Source organism: Lemur catta, chromosome 4, assembly GCF_020740605.2.
Source record: "Lemur catta isolate mLemCat1 chromosome 4, mLemCat1.pri, whole genome shotgun sequence".
NCBI lineage: Eukaryota > Metazoa > Chordata > Mammalia > Primates > Lemuridae > Lemur > Lemur catta.
Window position 1 is genome coordinate 92,155,728 of NC_059131.1, and position 18,958 is coordinate 92,174,685.

General features: G+C 35.6%; 1 protein-coding gene across 1 annotated transcript in view; it reads right to left on the bottom strand.

The window, feature by feature from the left end:
- ADGRA3 (adhesion G protein-coupled receptor A3) overlaps nt 1-18,958 on the bottom strand; it is a 112,100-nt gene that overhangs the window by 41,852 nt on the left and 51,290 nt on the right. Inside the window, exons 4-10 of the mRNA XM_045550457.1 lie at nt 18,366-18,437; nt 12,709-12,780; nt 9,960-10,120; nt 7,879-8,092; nt 5,475-5,639; nt 3,614-3,815; nt 2,500-2,655 (exon numbers count right to left, since the gene is read on the bottom strand). Coding sequence (XP_045406413.1) covers nt 2,500-2,655; nt 3,614-3,815; nt 5,475-5,639; nt 7,879-8,092; nt 9,960-10,120; nt 12,709-12,780; nt 18,366-18,437 — 1,042 coding nt within the window. The remainder of the gene's footprint in view (nt 1-2,499; nt 2,656-3,613; nt 3,816-5,474; nt 5,640-7,878; nt 8,093-9,959; nt 10,121-12,708; nt 12,781-18,365; nt 18,438-18,958) is intronic.

Below are 18,958 nucleotides of genomic sequence, written 5' to 3' on the forward strand. Positions count from 1 at the left end.
GTTAAATGGTAAAAGTGACAGCAATTGTCTTCAAACTAAATTTTTAGATATATAACTGAAGCACTTGTGATTTTTTTAAAAGGACTTCCTTCTTAGCTTCTGATACCATAAGAATGTTAAATTTGTTAAGAATGTTATGAATGTTACATTTCAGAACCTTATAAAATTATATCCAAGCTTTGCAATTACTTTCTCATTTATGTATTTTCTAACTTATGCACACAAACTTTACAAGTTAAACAGGTAAGTTTAACACAAAGTTTATGCACACAAACTTTGCAAGATATCCCCATTTGAAAAATAAAGAAAATAACTCATGAAATCATGTTTGTTTCCAGTTCAGTAAGATGCTTCCACCTAAGAGCATATCCACACAGCAGCTGGTTCATTCCACAGAGTGGCAAACAGTTAAACGTACACCTCTGGGCACCACGTGGCTCGTCTTAAGTTGGGAAGTGAGCAAAGCTTCCTCATATCAAAACAGGGTGGCATGGGAATAAAAACTATGGCAAATTTTTTTCAATGTCCACATTCCAAATGTCATTACAATTATTCTAGTAACTCAAAACATTCCACTTCCAGAAATGACTGCTAATCCTGCAGACAGCTAACTTGTGATTGTCTGCAACAATAGAGAGCAATATTACCACAGAGTCAGAATCCAAACGGTCACTCCCAGTGCCAAGGAAATGTCCCACAGGAAAGCAGGCTGTGGTCCAGAGACATAGTCAAGTAGCAAAAACATTAAGAAAATCATGGTCTCTGAAGTTCAGATAACAATGCTGAAATGTTATCTTGTCGTCAGTCAAGTGAAGTGGCCCATTTATGTAATATATATACCTATTTGCCTTCCTTTAATAACCACATCCTATCAATTAAAATGCCATACTAGGGCCACGGTTCCAAACTTTATTAGAAAAATGCAAGATACTAACAGATATTCTACCAAAAAAAAAAAAAAGAAAAAGAAAAAAATTCCTTGGATAAACAATTTAGGGAAACAAGGCGTATCTTTTTACCTTTTGCAACAATAACGGATCTGAGATGTCCTACATAAAGAAATATATACTTTGTTTAGTGTTTTCCCCACAGTTGTATACAGGATACTTTTAGAATAGCATGATAGGACAACATTGTACTAGAAAGTAAACATGATACTGTAGAAAACTCTTCTGGATTAGAATCAGGGCTCTTAAACTCTGTTTTTAGGCCTGGCATAACCTAAATATATAATCTTGGACACATTCTTAATTTTCATTGGGCTTCAGTTTAAGGCCTGATCTAGATTCCTCTACTTCTAAAACTCATGTCTGTTTAAGTGATTATGTCACCAAAAAAATAGTACATATAAAGTTTTCAAGTAACTCAAAACCTAAAGCTTAAAACCATATTAATTCTGCCTCTGAAAAATTACACAAAACTGTTTTGCTGCTTAATCATTCTGAAAACTGTGGTTGTCAATTGTTTCCCCCTAAATGATATCATGTTGACAAGCATATCACAGTTTTAATGTGGCCCCAATGAAATGCACCCCTTTCCAAAGTCACTCAATTTTTATGACTTGTATATTCCAATCATTTCAAGAAAGTTCCTAAACAGCTTATCATTTCTCCAGGACACAAAGACAATTAAGAAATTTAACATGAGCTCTGGGTGACTAATATTCACTTTAAGAAAGATGAGCGCCTACCTATGTGGAGAAGAGAAATCCCGGAAGACTCGAGCTAGGCAGCCCTGGCCAACCCACCATGTGGAGGCAGAGCACCGCTTTCTCATCAGCTACCTCTGCTGTATCATGGGACCTTAATGTCCAAGAACTGACAGTTCCCCTCTATTCCTCCCAACAACAAACAAGGCACTATAACAGAAGAGGTGGAAGTGCTGGGTACATAGGCGAGGGATTCTGGGTCTCCTAGGGATAAAAGTGGGTCGCTGCTGCGATTCACTGCCCTGCAGTGGGCTTTCAGAAAGGCTCACGAGATATTTGCATGTGCAGTGAGACTCAGGTCATGCAGCTCCCAACTGTCCAGTCAAAGTGGTTCCATGGTGATGTCTGAACCACGAGGGAGGTCCCAATCCCGGCACCATAAAACAAGATGCAGACCACAGCCAGGTTTTTTTGTGTGTGTGTGCCTTTCCTTTTGCTTTTCCTTTGCTGTGACATGGGTCCAGTTGTCATCTGTGGCACATGTACCATGCTCTGTAAACCTACATCTTGCTCTTGCCCTATAATTCTATCTTTCTATCCTTAATAAACCTCATTTTCATTCTTGACTTACTTTGATGTGCCTGGTCATTCTTCAGCCACGGGTGCACTAAGAACGAACATTTCAGACTAAAACCTGATAGAAGTTTCTCAACAAAACAATTGAGGAAATTTAAAAGCCTATTTAGTTCAAATGTAACAAATATAAATACACTTTTAAAATATAGATTCAAATCTATCACATTACCATTTGTTGATACCTGTTTACTACAAATCTGAACATAAAAAAATACCTCTTTTGATTTTTCCTCCTTCGTAAATCTTCCAAATTTTTCTATCATTTCAGCTACAAATATAACATCCATTTTGTCAGAAAAGTTGGCTGCTTCCACAGTGTAAGCCAGTAATTGTCGAGCTGTTGCCACAGCATTTGTAAGATTGAGAGGCATCTACATTTAAAAGGCAGAAATGATCAATAAAATAATCATTAGCAAAATGATCAAATTCTGACATTTTAAAACATAGCAATGAATTTAAAAACTCTTTATATTGAATTATGATGGCCTTATTAAAAAAGTCTTTTTCATCCCAAGAAAACTAGAATCTTAATGGAAATGAACTTCAGGGAATTTTTTTTTTTTAATTTGGAATGAAACACAATAATACATAAAAATGCATCAAGTTAACATATTGCACCATCTATCTTTTCTCTGCTTTTCCAAATTCTACACATATCTCAATCTCAATTGCTTAATAAAGCCTTTTCGAGTATTCCAGCTGGGAGTGATCAATGCCTCCCCTGGAACTCCTACCACACAAAGTAAGAACTACTTATTTAGCACTCATCTTCATTGCCAGGCATTGCCAGTAATGTTTTACATTTGTTTATCTGTTGACTCAAACACTGACCTTGCAGCAACCATTGCAAAAACCACCATATACTAGGTGCTAAGGAACAAAAGAAAATATATTACACAGAACCCATCTTCCACTTGCTTACAGTCTGGTAAGGTTTAAAAAGATGCACAGAAGCAAAGATAAAAGGGATAGGAGTAGTACAAGTATTCTAAGGGATCACTTTTGACAAAGGAATTATAAAAGGAATCCAAGAGGTGACTTTCCACGTGGACTTGAAGGATGGTTGGCATTTTGTCCGGTGGAAACAGCTGATAACAGTATTCAAATAAAGGCACAAAGTCAGGCAGTGACTGGAAAGGAAAAAAGACTCCTGAGAGGGCCCTGACTACGGGTTAAGATTGGACCTGATCCCTCAGAGAGGTAAGTCAATGGAAGTAAAAACACCAAATTCTTTTACTTTACCTAGTCCTTAAAAAAAAATCTTATTTATTTGGTTTGAATACAATGTTTTATCCATGACCTGAGTGAATCTGAAGATTTTCTAGTTACCTGATTAAACATATAAAGAACTCTAGTGACATCATTTGCATACTGGCAGCGAGAATAATCATCATCTGCCCAAAAGCCACCTCTATCACATCTGCGCCAAGCCTTTCTCTCGTCCTGCGGGTTTCCGGGATATATCCCACTGCCGTGGGTGTTCCGAGTACACTGCAGATATGCAGTGATGCCCGCCAGTGTTCTGGGCCACCTGGAGGGACGACACAAAATAGCATAAGGAAACCTACACGACAGAGGTACATCAAGTATAATAACAGTGAAGTAAAAATGAAAGATTAGGACACGTCATGTCACACAACCCTGTTGACATGGATCACCGAAACTGGGTTGAGTGAAAACTTTGTTATTTGAGCTCTATTTCTCCAAAACCGGGAATGAGATTGAACACATTTAATACCATTATAGCTGACACATATCATAGGAACCACTAAATTGTAATATCAGTCACACCAAAATAGAATTCATTATCAAAAACTACATAAATAGATCAAGCAACACTAAACTAAATCTTATCAGTGGGCATTTAATTGTATAATATTAATATCTTAAGCAGTTTCAAAAGATAAATAATTCATTAATCAGTTAAAGATTTGCATGTTGCTTCTATATTTAAAAGTGTAAAGCACTCAAAAACTATGAGTAAACCAGAAAATCCACCATAGACAGTAAACATCGTATTGGATTATTTTCAAAACGATGCTGAATGTAACAAAATTGACAAATGTTATATACATCATTTTAAAGAATGTAATATAAATATTACAGATCAACAGTTAATCTACATAAAAGACTTATTCATTGTCAATAATAAATGTTGATTTCCATATACTCATGTCAAGGATAATTATTTTTTAAGGACCAAAAAAAAAGTAATGACAAACTAGCTGAGCTAAAGAAGTTATCACTGCTTCTTCACCTTGGATTTGAAAGAACACCACAAAAGGGTCTTCTCACCCTTGAAACTTTGGGGTTACAGCCAGGAAGTAACAACACAACCCATTAGAAACTATGGGTATTAAATGATCTTTATGTTGCTTTAAAAAGTAACATATTTCCCTTTCTTTATATGAACTATAAATTCATTATTAAAATCCCTGAACATAAAATATATCAAGTAAATAATAAAGATGTTTTAAAACAAATTTGAAAGTAAGTAAGGTGAGCCTAAAGTAAAAGTTGCTACCTCTCAAATTCTAAACTTCCTACCAAAAAAAAAAAAAAATGTAAGTCATTCTGCTTATCTTAACAGAATTCAACAAACCCACCTGGGATTCCAATGGCTCCCCAAGTTTTAGGCTACCCAACAGCTTTCATTTCCCAAAGTCCTTCTTGCTTAATTGCCAGAAGAACTAAATAGGGAAAGAAAATTAGAGATGTGTTTCTCCTAACTGTGATGCCTACTCAACCACCAATAGTTAAAGTGACTTAGCAATAAAACCTTCCAAAGCTCATTCATAAAAGAGCCCTTGAAAAAACAGAAAATACCATTAAGCTGTTTGAATTTTGGACTATTTTAGCAGAATATCCAAAATGTCTCCCTAAAGCAGTAGTTCTTAACTTGTACAACAAAACCATTTGTTAAAAATGATTCTACTTTCAGAGACTCTTAAATCAAAAGGTATCAGATAACAGCTTGGGCATCCTTTATTTTGTTTTTTCACTTCCGCGTATGACTGATATCATTCTAGAGGGCAGGCCTCAGATAGACATATAAGGATATATATGTATATGTGTATACATGTCCGGTTCTCAAATTTTGTTACTGAGGATAGAAGACCAATGAGGTGTCTTTGAGAATAAAAAGATTTGCGGCAAATCAGACTTTTCCAGCACTCTCCACATCACTCACCTGAAGTCCCCTTTATTGTTTACCACCCTCTCCGGAGGACAGTACTGCGCAGAGCTCTCCAATACCACAATATCCACAGTTCTCGTATTGTTCCCACGTTTGGTCTGGACATGACAGCCCCAATTTCCAGTGGATCCCGCCTGAATATTAGAAATGGTTAAGGCACTGCATGAGGAAAGATGTTAAACAGAGAAAAAATATGATCAGGCAAAAAGAGAGACAATATGGGATTCAATCATTCATTTAGCAAATACAACTGCATGCACATTGTGGGCCGAGCAAATAACAAAATGACCCCTCCTTTTAAGTCCTTCAGTGGAAAATCAAGACAAGCAAGGAAAGGGATCCTTACAATAAATGGCAAGGACAATCAGAAAAGTATGCATAAAGTATGAATAAAGTGCAATGGCTCATAATGCATGAGATTTCTCCTTCCAGAAACAGGGCAAGCCGAGCACTGTAGGGAACAGGAATGGGAGGCCCAAAGGCAAAACATCATGGTACAATCTTTAGTAAAACTTTGAGAGGTTTCCAAGTCACATCTATCTTTTCACAGATTCTCAGGAAAATATTCAAGCATAAAAAAAGGAGAATACTACTACCAAGTATGTAATTAAGAAAGTATTTAAGGTAAAATATTTTGTGGAAGAAGGGGTATACTTCAGACAACCAGTTAAATCTATAAAAAGATTTAGTAAATTACCAGTCAATACTTTCACCAAAAGGAAAGCTTCTATGTTAAAGTATATTTCAATTTATAAAACAGCTGTACTTCTAAATAGCTGTCAGTAAATTCAATTTTCAAGATGAAATCATAATTCTCTAATATAAAACCTATTAATTAAGGAGCAAATACCAGAGCCTTCAATTAACCTTTATTCCCCCCACATGACCCATTGTGCTTTGCAGTTATGTAGACACAAATGATAAGAAATAATTAGACAGAAAGCATGTATCATTTTAATTAACTTATAAAATTATGTCTTGAAGTTAATACACATTTGTCTGGTCTCCTAAATCATTGATGGGTACAGAAAATGATCTAATAAAGACTTGAGGCACTTTGATATTTTGAATCATCAAAGAAAATGTTTATTATCTTTAGTAATTAAGTTGGGAAAATAAATCAATACATTATAATTAATATTTTCAAGATAGAGTGACACAAAAAATAGTTTGACATTAAATTTAAATAACCAGAAAGTCTGTCAAACTTACTGACCTAGAAAGAAGTATGTAAATAATTTTGGTAATGAAAATCATTCCTTAATCCAGAGGTTCACAAACTTTCTCAGTTTATTGGGCCTTCACTTACAAGATAACCTTTTCATGGTTCTCCTAGCCTCCCAAAAATACCTCTGGTGATTCCTCTTATTAAATTAAATCCCCAAACTGTGTACCTATGTCCTGATAACTTAGGAGCCATTTGAAAAAATAACACACACAAATTTTAAATAAAATTTTTACTACACTCCGAAATTATCACACTGCTTCCTAATGGGCTATGTGTGCCTGTTGGACACTCCAAAATTAATGAAACCTCAGATTCAGATCAGACAGTGATACGCATTTCTTGTTTGACAATGACATTCACATACAGTACTTGCTCTGTACCATAGTAACTGCCCAAAAGCATCCCAAAGTATGACACCAGCAAAGAAATCACTGTTTGTAGTTTTCTTAGAAGATGAAACTGAAGCTACCTCTTTCTCCTTAAATCTCAAAATCTGCAATCATTTTTCTGGATAACTTTAAGCAAAACTTTCAATGTCTAAAAGCAATCACTGGAATAACTTTTCCAGGAATTTTCAAGGCAGCCAATTTGGACTCAAGGGAGAAATTCAATGTCTACATGTAAAGATTTTACCAAAATAAAATATCTGGTGAGTAATAACATCATATATATTCTTAGTCTGTTTTTGACATTTTATAAAGTTCATTAGAATTAACCATTTTGGTACACCAATCATGGGGTTGACAGTTCAATGTTACATTCTTTTATATTAGTAAGTGGAGAGAGAAAGTATCTTAAAATGTAGCATTAATCACAAGATAAAAGAATAGAAATCACGTGATTCCTAAAAGCAAAAATATAAACTTAGCAGCAGGAAATGGTTAGAAATTAAGTTTGGCACTAAAAGTTTAAATTTTCCCTCTAAAACTTTAAACAAGTCTCTAACTTTTTAAGCGTTTTTATTTTATATTAAGCTTTTTCTTCCAAAACTGGATGGAAATACAGCTATTTAATTTCAGTAGATAAATAACAATCAGGAAAAGAAAATGTCAGATGTTTGCATTTTTAAATGCAAGAAGATAAACTAAGAATTCAAATTCTACTAAACATCACAACTCCAAAAGGATCAATAAAATCCATAGATCCAATTCTTCATCTAACAAAGTTTACCTTGCAATCAAGGAGCAGTTGTGAATCATGTTCTTTTCAACAAAGATACCTTGCGATTCATCAGTTTCAACTATTCGCCCATCCTGGTACCACAGCACTTGCATGTCCTGATCAATATACGAAGCCATGCACTGGAAGGGAAGGCTGTCTCCTTCGAACACAACCTGACGATGAGACGGAGTCATGTAGAAAGATGGCAACTCCAGGGGAGGATCTAGAGACAGTAAAACAAAGATTCAGTAAGCAAACAGTACAATTTTCAGACCCCATAAGGAGAAGTTATAGAAATTCTATGCAAAACTATAAAAATAGGAAAACAAATATTCTTCAGTAACCAGAATTCCAATGCTAACACCAACAAGGTTACTACTAAGTAGGTCACAGATGAATAAAGCAAACAATAAAACAATAAAGCAAAATTAAAGTGAAACCATTTCATACTCAGTTCTGACATTTAGTGTTGTTCCTTTTGGTTGTATCACAAGACTAACAGATGATCACAGAAATGAACTATAAGAACAAAATGTAAAATGGTACTTAAATCTGGAGAATGGAATCTGCGATTAGTAAATGCTGATATTTATAATTTTAAAATATATTTTGGAGACTGTATTATCTTTGATTAAAACACTGGTTTCTGGTGTTAAAAGTAATGCATATTCATTAGAGAAAATTTACAATATTTAAAAGAGAAAGAAAAGAAAATAATCTTTTAAAGTCCATGTATTATAATCACTTTTTAAAAGATGATACATTTCCTTCCAGCCAGAAGAATAAAAGGGAGAGATTGTAAATATATATGCAAAAATGTACACAAATACCTCTGGCTCACTAAAAGCCTTTAAAATATCTAGTCCACTTGTCTAACACAACAATTCTAGATTTAGTAGTAGTGTATCCTCAAGAATAATAGCAAATATGTAAAAAATATACACAAAGAAATTTATCATTCCAGTATTTATAGAGTGAGAAATTCATGACAAGCTACATTTATGGTAATAAAGAAGTTGTTTAATTATGGCTACATCTATACAATGGACTCATATGCATCTATTTTAAATGATAGAGTTTATATTATTTCAACTTTAAAAAAGTTACAAAATATTGTTAGTATGATGATACTTTTGATAAAATATATTAATAGGAAAAGGCAGAAAACATGATGCAAAAAGGTCTTAACATTAGCTATTTTGCAGTGATAAGAATGTTAAACATGGGCTTTGTTTCTTTGCTTTTAATTCTTTGTTTTTCATAAATCTTAATTTTCATTCAATGAGCATATTTTACTTGTGAAATAACAACAATAATAAAGACAAAATGAAAAATATGATAGGACTATTTTATTTCCAAATGCAAAGACTAAACTGGGATCTATTTCCCTCCATCATTTTGGGACTATTTTTGGTTTGTAGGGGTTTTTGTGGGTCTTTTTTTCACTTAACATATAGAAAATGTTATTTCCCTCATGTCTTCAGATAGTCTTTAAAATCATGATTTTCAACAGTTGCATTCATTGAATGGATGTGTCACAAGTAACTAAGCCAATGCCCGATTTTCAAGAATTTAGGATATGCTTATAAATAAAGTCTGAAGATTTACATACATAGCTGATAATTTCCTAAGAATTAACTCCAAGACACAGAATTACTGGATCTAATTGTATCAAATCTTTTAAGAACAGTGACACACATTGCTGAACTATACTTCAAAATGACTGTATCAATACACATTCCCACCAAAAAACATTATGTGTGCATCCTGAGATTTTATTACTATCAACAAATTCCTAATCTGCCAACTGACAGAAAATCTGAATATCTATGTTATTTTTTAAAATGGGTTTGCATAAAGAAAGCTATGCAGAACCGAATGTCAGCTACCTTAAAGACCAATCAGAAAAAAATGATGCTTTTTAATCCAGCTGGCTTAATTGTTGGCATAAACTAAGTATTACCAAATCCACAAAGATTAATGACTATACTTCATTCTAAATGTAAAGAGAATTTTACATTTTATCAAGAAAAACACGGTAGCAAGTCAAAATATGGTAAGTACTTTCTCCACTTGGATTCCTCCCTTACCGCATGTCAAGAGCTCCTGCTTCACGCCTGTGACCGGCTGGGCCTGCAGGGACTTAGGATAAACACACCTGGTGTCCCGCACGGTGATGTTCCTCTCCTTCACCCAGCGATGCATCCACAATATGTTACAGTCACACAAAAGATACTCAGTCTGGAATTCTCTGTAACATACAAATACAAATTAGAGATTATGGTGAATAAAATTATACAGCACTTTTGCTTTATACCGGTTTACGCTTTGGGTGGCAAGTACAACACCACTCACCTTATCTGCCTGCGGCACATACCGCCAACTGGTGAGTTTCCTGTTCGAGGAGCTCACTTGCAGAGGACAGAGCCCCAACACTGTTCCCCACTGAGCCCGGGACTCTGCTTTTGATCAAAGTTGGTATGCAAACAAAGACTACTTGTCAGATATCCCTCTTCTGGGCAATGAGCTCCTGAACCTCAGGGTGCTGGAATACCAAATCCCCATCCTTTTTGTCTATCAAGTTTCTACCCATTCATCATAAAGTATGTGGCATTCACACTGGATCTTGAAGCATTCCCCAACTTTTCAGCATCATTGCCATGTTCTTGGTCTAAATGCCTATAAACTCTGTTATTTTGACAGTGAAATAGCAACATAAAGGAATATAGGTCTGTTTTGTATGGTTATATTCTATATGCCTAACTAGACTGGAAGCACCCCAAGAGTGGGGACTATTTCTGACATTTTTCTGTTATGCACCAAGTGACGTCATTAGATATTTACAAATCTAAGAGATAAAGACTCAACAAATCAAAAGCATCTCATACTTGACATGATAGAAAACAGAGAATTGACTTTATATGAGACAAAAAGCTTTATAATTTGGCACTTGGATGTAAGAAAAAAAGGGATATACAGAGCTCAGATATATGCATAATAATCTTTTTTTTTTTGAGACAGAGTCTCATTCTGTTGCCAGGGCTAGAGTGCAGTGGCCTCATCATAGCTCACTGCAACCTCAAACTCCTGGGCTTAAGTGACTCTCCTTCCTCAGCTTCCCAAGTAGCTGGGACTACAGGCACGCGCTACCGCACCTAGATAATTTTTCTATTTTTAGTAGAGATGGGGTCTCGCTCTTGCTCAAACTGGTCTGGAACTCCTGAGCACAAGCAATCCTTCCACCTTGGCCTCCCAGAGTACTAGTATTACAGGTGTGAGCCACCTTGCCCAGCCCCAATAATTTCTTAAATACTGACATTACTAAGTGCTGACTATCCATATGCCACCCATTATGGTAAGTCCAGCTGATAAAAATAAATGGAAGAGACTGCCCCTGCCAACGCAGAGGACATCATATCATAGGGGAAACAAAATGTAAATATAACTATATAAGACAGAATGCAATATATTCTGTAAAAATAAATCAACAAAGTGCAAAGAGCAAATATAAGCATGTAAGCTTCTAACACAGCTAGTGTGCTGGCTCAAGGTTCATCTCATTCGTTTTGGCAGGAAAAAAAAGAAAGAAAAAGGAAAAAAGGGGAGGGGATGGGATGGAACACAGCAAAGAGAAAATAAATTTAAAAAAAAATACCAGAAGGATGACCTGACTTCTCCTCACTAAGCATCACCTTCTGGCCAGTTCCTAACACTACCAGGTAAAACCACTGGCAATTTTCTCCCTTTTTTGGATAAAAATACTTCCCACATTCCCGCTGCCCAGACTCTCAAAAGCCAGATTATCCTTTGGAGGCCTTTTTATTTCCTAATCTTCACAGAAATGGCTGGCTTGAGCTCACTAAATATGCCAAAAGGAGACGTTCCTGCTCAAAAGCAGGAATAAAAACGGTGGTGGCACTAAAAAGACAGACCAGGTGGAGTCTGATCCAATGTGACTCTCCAGGTGCACCCATCTGCCCGCCGAGCCGGTGAGGAGCGAGCGGAGAGCCTAACCTACTAGCTACACCCCAAGGAGAACTCCAAAGTGAGATTCAAATGACATGTGTGGAAAAGGAACCGAGAGGAGGGGAGAAGTCAGCATACGGTGAACAGAGGAATCTGGTTGAGAATTCCCTAGAAAAAGACACTCAATTTCATAAATTACTTGTAAGTAAACTTTGAAAAACATTTTATTTAACTGCAATTCCAATAAATTAGCATAACTTATAGTTTGAGATCTATTAAGGTTTATCTGAAAATAGTTACTTTTAAAAGTAACTCCTGTGCAATTTTCAGTTAACAAAAATGTGTTTAAAAAAAAATCAACCAATTCTAAAGCTACAGAAAACTGTGTAAGTAAGATCTTGTACTGATTTCATAAAGCAGGCATTCTAAAGAAACCTCCCTGGAAATATCAGTAATAAGTTGTGAATTTGGTTTGCAGCAGGGAGTTACAGTATAAAATTAAATCTCTAAAGTATAAAATATCTGTACTACAAATTCTTTATAGGAAGGGTTACTTTATACTTTTAGGATTTTACTAATTGAACAAAACATTTTCTGATTTGAAAACAAAGTCAAAAAGAAACAATTACCAACTTATTTACTCTAAATATAGATTATAGTATCCTAAGGAGAAAATAGTTATTCTAGTCGGAAATGCATTATTAATGCTTATTGTATGTTTTTCAATGTGCATGCCAGCTCTCAAGTGAGATTCTAATTTTTACAAATTGACAAGACTTTCCCCATGAAGTCCCTCAAACCATATAATAAATGTTTTTAATTTTTAAAAACAAAGTTATGATAATCAAACCAGGAGAAAAAATTCTTACTTACAAAGATCGTAATGAGCCAAGATAATCAAAAGTTCCTTGAGATAACGAAGAAAACAAATTCCCTGAAAGGTTTCTGGAAAAAAAAAGGAAATAATTTCACTTTAAAAAATACAATTATATATCATTTTATACTACTTCATGTTTCTAAAGTGTCCTATTGTCATGAAATAATGTAATGAATTCATGAAAGCTGTTTTAACGATTACAAAACAAAGAACAACTAGTAAATATTTCCTCCAAGGTTGAAGAAAAAAATTACTCTTCACCTCATACAAATTAATAAATGAAATTATTAAAAATATATTAATGCTAGATAAGGCTTTTTCTATCAAATATTACCTGAGCCTAAATTCTGAATTCCCACTAGAATTACTCTTCATGTGTTCAGTCAGTATCATTTAAGAAAGCAGCAAAGAAAAATTAAAAAGCATATAGAAATAACAAATTAAGAATTAAAATTTAAAAAGGTAACAAAAGGAAAAGGATGGCCTCAATGATCATTGGCGGCAGCACAGACTGAAGAACATGAGCAGCATGCAATGAGTTCAGGGTTTAAAATGAGAGATTTGGGATATAATTCAATGGTGGTCTTGGACAAATTACTTAACTTCTCTAGTTTTCCTTTATATCATATGGTTTTAATAAATAACCTCAAGCTTGCAGCATTTTGCATGAACTACACTTAGAATACCCTATGCTACAATTTGAGTAGTTTGTTACACCCATAATGATTTGATCAAAGTATTTCTTCCAAACTCAACGATGAGCTCTGAGGCTGGGGGTAGGGGAAGGCCCTGAGTATCTAATTTACTAGATTACCTCTGGCAGCTAGTAACATACTGGGGTATAACAGAAGCTCGACAACAGTGGCTGACTGTTCAGGATGTACATTCACCTTCAGGAGGCTTCTAATACTAAAACGGGACTGAGGAGGGCTCTGGCAAAATGGCAGCAAGATCCAACCACCACATGATCTAGTCTCTGCCTGCTGTAGTATCAAGTATACACAGAATTTAGACCTAGAGTTCTCAACAAATGAGGTGGGTGCTGGGGCACAGCAGAGGATGGGACAGAAGTCCAGAGGCTTTCGATGAGTCTAACCTCTCCCCTGGAGTCTGGGCCGAATCCTTCCCATGTGGGAGAGAGCAATGATGGCGCAGATGGATTCCCCAGTGGGAAGAGGGAAGAGAACTGATCTGGGATCTGGGAAACATCAGCTGTTCCCGTGACACCTGTAGCAATGTATTCCTAGATGGGAAGGCAGATATCACACAATTGCCAACTCTTCACAAATTAATACACAAACAACTCCAGTAAGAACATCACTGGATTGGATTTTATATATGTTTTTGAATTTTTTGAAATAAAAAGCCTGGATAAGATGTTCTAATCTTCATAGGAGAAATGCCTAGGAACTTAAAAAACAAACAAAAAAGAGTACTTTCTAAGTGAAAGAACAAGAGAAGAGACGCCCCTCCCCTTTTTTTCTGATCTATCAGAGTGGACACCAAATGTGGATTTTGAAAAAGATAGGCTGATGGGAATGTAAATCACGGTAACAAAGTAAACGAGATGCAATTATAGTCAACAACCGTGCCTTTATAAAGCTGTGTGAAATTATATGATTACTGAGATATGTTTAAGATTATGTAGGCTGGAAGACAAGAAATGGCAGGTATAATTAAATCAAGACTGGCTATGAGTTGCTAAGTCTTAAAACTGGGCAATGGGTATGCAGAGATTCCTTATACATACTTTTATCTCTAATTTTCTTTACATATTTGCAAGATTCCATAATAGTTGGAAATATGTACCTATCCTGCAAATGTAGGATTTAAGTATAAACAAAGAATTGCACCTTACAGCAACCACTAGATGCTAAGATACATAGTATTAGATATTTTCCCTTGGAAATCAAGGCAGAAGGAATCACATTGGAGAACACGTTACCCTCTCAGTAAATCCCAATAAAAACCAATTTGTCCTCAAGCATTGGAAAAGACTGCTATTTGTTTGGTTGGACATCAGGTGAATTGGCTTGGATTTGGGGGTCATATAAATTACACATATTTTAAAACATTAGAATCACACTCCAGCTCTGAGATGCTCACACAAAAACAGTAAAAGAGAATTGAGAATGACAACAGCAACAGTAAAGTCATTGCTCCCATGTCATAAGAAGCTCACTGACTGCAATGGCAGGTGAACCCCAACCCACGCTTTACGCTGTTATTTCCTACTCCCTCACTTAATTTTTCTTTACTTACTTATTTTTTTCTAAACAGATATACTTGAATTTCTGTAAGTGACGTGTATAAGAGATACCATCTGCACATATAAATGGAGTTTAGCAGGACAGATTTGTTAAAGGAGGGAAAAATGTAATCACATGGAATTTCCATCACTAGGAGGACGACTGACTAAATTATAATCTGTTCTATGCCTGGAATATTCTGTAGCCACTAACAAGCATGACAAGCATGAACTAAATCAACATGTACTCTCTTGAAAAGATGTTAATAATGTTGATAATAATTTTTTCCTCAAGTGAGTTGCCAAGTCTAGTGCATTTTTAAAGCCTGTATGTGTACCCTGTATAGGTAACAGAAAAGAATATATGAAAATATATACACCAGATCATTAGTACAGACTATCTCAGGATGATATGACTGAAGCAATGGAGGGGGTTTAATTTTTCCTTCGTATGGTTTCATTACTCAATAGCTTCTCAATATCATTGTAATTTTTTATATATAGCAAGTGCTTTATATAAACCTTTTATATATATATATATATATATATTTTGTTTTTGTAAAAAGGAAACTGTATAAAGGAAGTTCTTAAAAATATCACTCACTTCTGATAGAGAACTATTAAAGGTATAATTCATAATTCTTAGGGAAAAAATATAGGCATTAAATTTATCATAATTACTTTTAAAAAAAAGCAAAGCTTTTGGTTTATTGATCTGACAGTTTCTCTGCAAACTGACTTCCTAAGTGAAGGGCAGGGACTTCCCCCAAGTCCATCAGAGCTCCCCTCTCCAGTCTGCCAGTTATTTCCACTGTCACAGAGGGAACAGTGGGAACCATTAGGAGCGTGGCTCTGAGACAATTCAAGAGCACTTCTCTATCAGCAAAGGTAGAGATCAATACATAGGTTTAATCAATTTTAAATACCTACCACACCCTGTGTACTGAAGGCCTCTGACACATTTAAAGAAAGGGTTTTAGGAATTCTTAACCTAAATCTCCAAAGCCAATGCTTGTTTCAAAATGATGAGATGTCTCGGAGGGAACGCCACAGGCTGGCTGCCAACGTCCCACCAAGGCCCTGAGGGGCCTTGGATTCCAGCCTCCTTGGCTAAGAGGCCCACTGAGTATGAGGTCCCTGGTTCCAGGGCAACCGAGAGAGTTCAGCTGAAAGAGTATGCAGAGGAAATGGATAGAACTGTGATCCACTCTACCCACTTCTTTTGTATACCTTCTCTTTTGCGTGGGAAACAGTGAGAGGGAGCTCTCTTGTACTGCACGCCCCAATTCTAATCAGATTCTTTTTTCCACTTGTTCTGAGAAAATGCAACTCTCCATGTCTGAAATACAAATTATCAGCCTTCCCAACCAGCATATGGCCTGGCTCACAGGGCTCAGAAATCTGGGGACCGAAGCAGCCCATACAAAACACTTGTCCGGAGTTTCCTGATCCACAACTACAGACCTATGTCACTCTATATCATGATAATCAACTCTATCGCAATACATTCCTGAATGTTACAAAGCTATCTCGATGGCCATTTTTCCTTTAAAAAGTATTTAAAGGATACAAGCCAGGTATATTTCTGTATATGCCATAGACTGTTTCATTTAAAAGAGCCACAAAAATCTATTATTACATGGGGTACAAAATCATCTCCATCAAATCCCAAAGTGGGAAGCTCAGTAGTATTATTTTAATCTTTTAATGTTTCATCTAGATAAATGTTCATTGTGTTCCATAAGCTATAAATTCTCATGACAGGTATTAGATAATTGGTAAAAACGTAAGAGATAAGTCAAGTTACAAAACTTCCAAAAACTTTAGCTTATGAGGCAGGAAATAAAGGAAATACTAAGAAAATAGTAACCTGCCCCTTAAGCTCCCACCCAGCTCTTTTGCCTAAAGAACATTTGTTGATAGGTCAAATCCCTAGGCCAAAGATAGAAATCAATCTGAAACTAAAATCAAGACGATGGTAGGCTCCAGACTCTTTGTTCACTGAGTCATAGCTATCCAAAAACATGACAAAGTTTCCTTCATAAATATATTAACATAATTTTGCCAATTCTAATGCCGTCCTCAAAACTAAAAATACAAAAATCTCCAGAATAATAAAAGCACTGAAATAAAAATGTTTGCAATCCAGTTACAAAAGAGTTGAAATGCAATTGCCTTAACTAATTTCCAGTCATGAGTAAAGCTGTATGCCAAACCAGTCTCTTCTTTACATACAAAAATTAGGCCATATACATTTCCCAAAAAATTAAAAGACACACTGAAAACCCATCTACAAATTTCCTAAGAAGTAGGAGCAATATGTTCTACTCTAACAATTGAAGTCTCTTCCCGTACTGTATAAATGAAATAATCTCATTATTTAAGCCTCTAATTGTTTTTTAAAAGGTAACTTGAATGAAATACAAGAAACACTCTAAAAAGTTACAAGGAGAAGTAACCAGGAGTAGACAGCCCTTATCCTAGACCTTCCACTCTAAATCCAGCATTTCATGCTGAATCCTATTCCCAGACTGCTCGTCTCTAAAACATAATTTGGGGCCATTTTCCCACATAAATGTCTGTCAGTGGCTTCCTATTGTTGAATCAGTTCTAAGCCTCTGTCTGCTTTTCATACATTCCAAAATAAAGCTCCTTGACAGATAATCAGCCTTATTTCTAATTACTCTCAAATAGAACTTCCTTAAAAACAAAATGAAAATGTACTTCATGGCTTATACAAAGTTCTTCTACATTTTTATTATATATAAATTATAATAGAGATAAATAGTTATAGATAATTTAAATTTTAGTTAATCTTTATAACGTTGAGGTACTATTAATCCTGCTTTATAGATTAAAAACAGAAAAGCTCAGAAAAGTTGATACCACAAATCACATGGTCAGAGAGGCACAATAAAAATGGTTATTTTACTCCACATCCACTGGGAAGCCCTTGACAAACTGGTCTTGTTCTCATTTCCACCTCCATGCATCACTGGCTCCTTTTCCTTTCTACTAATCCAGATCTTTGCAAATCTTCTGAACCATCAGCTCACATTTTACCTCTTCCAAGAAATTTCCCCAGACCAGCAAAGCTGTCAAGCACACCTCTTGGCACGAATTGTTCTCTGCTGCATGGACTACATTGTGTGTGTGTGTGTGTGTGTGTGTATGGTGTGTGTGGTATGTGTGCATGTGTGTTCATGGTGTCGTGTGGTAATGTACCATTATAATCTGAGGCTATTATATTTCCAGGACTAAATTGAGAACCCCTTGTCCCTTGCTGCTTCTAAAACACCTGCATTTGCTACTTTAATTAAACGTATCATAGGTGTGTTCATAAATATTTGGGAACTGGTTCAAATGCTTCCTTATCTTTTAATAGGAAAGGAAAGATGTACTTACAGCCTAACCAGATTAGTAAGTCCTCGAAATATGTCTGCATTCAGACATCCTATTCGATTGTTTGTCAGATCCCTAAGGAGAAAAGAGAAAAAAGTGTCTTCAATCAGTCCTCTTGGTTAATGAAGGTCTCATACATTCAATATTCAAGAACAGCAAGCAGGTTATCATACAACACCTTATATCCCAGCATCTATGAGATATTTACCTACCTCGAGTGAGATAAGGACAGCGCTGACAGAGAAGATGCTGCTGCTTTCACTGAACTTCTAGCACGCAAAGACTAAATGCTCTTTAATTATAATGCCCTCTATATTTCAAGCATTTACTCGTGCAAAATTACTCCAGATAAAACTGGAGTAGTAAAAATGAGACTCAATCTATCTTGCTGTCCTCAATACAATTCCTTAAAAGACCTACACAGTTAATTACACTGGGCAGTTGGAGAACTGAGCCCAATCTCAGCTGGCAAGTAACAGACAATGGACAAAAGGCCAAATTATCACAATGATGGAATGTTTATTTCCTCGAGAACATCTGAAACATAATCCTTTCTGCCTGCATTCCTTAAATACAGTTTTGACTGTGAGGAAAAA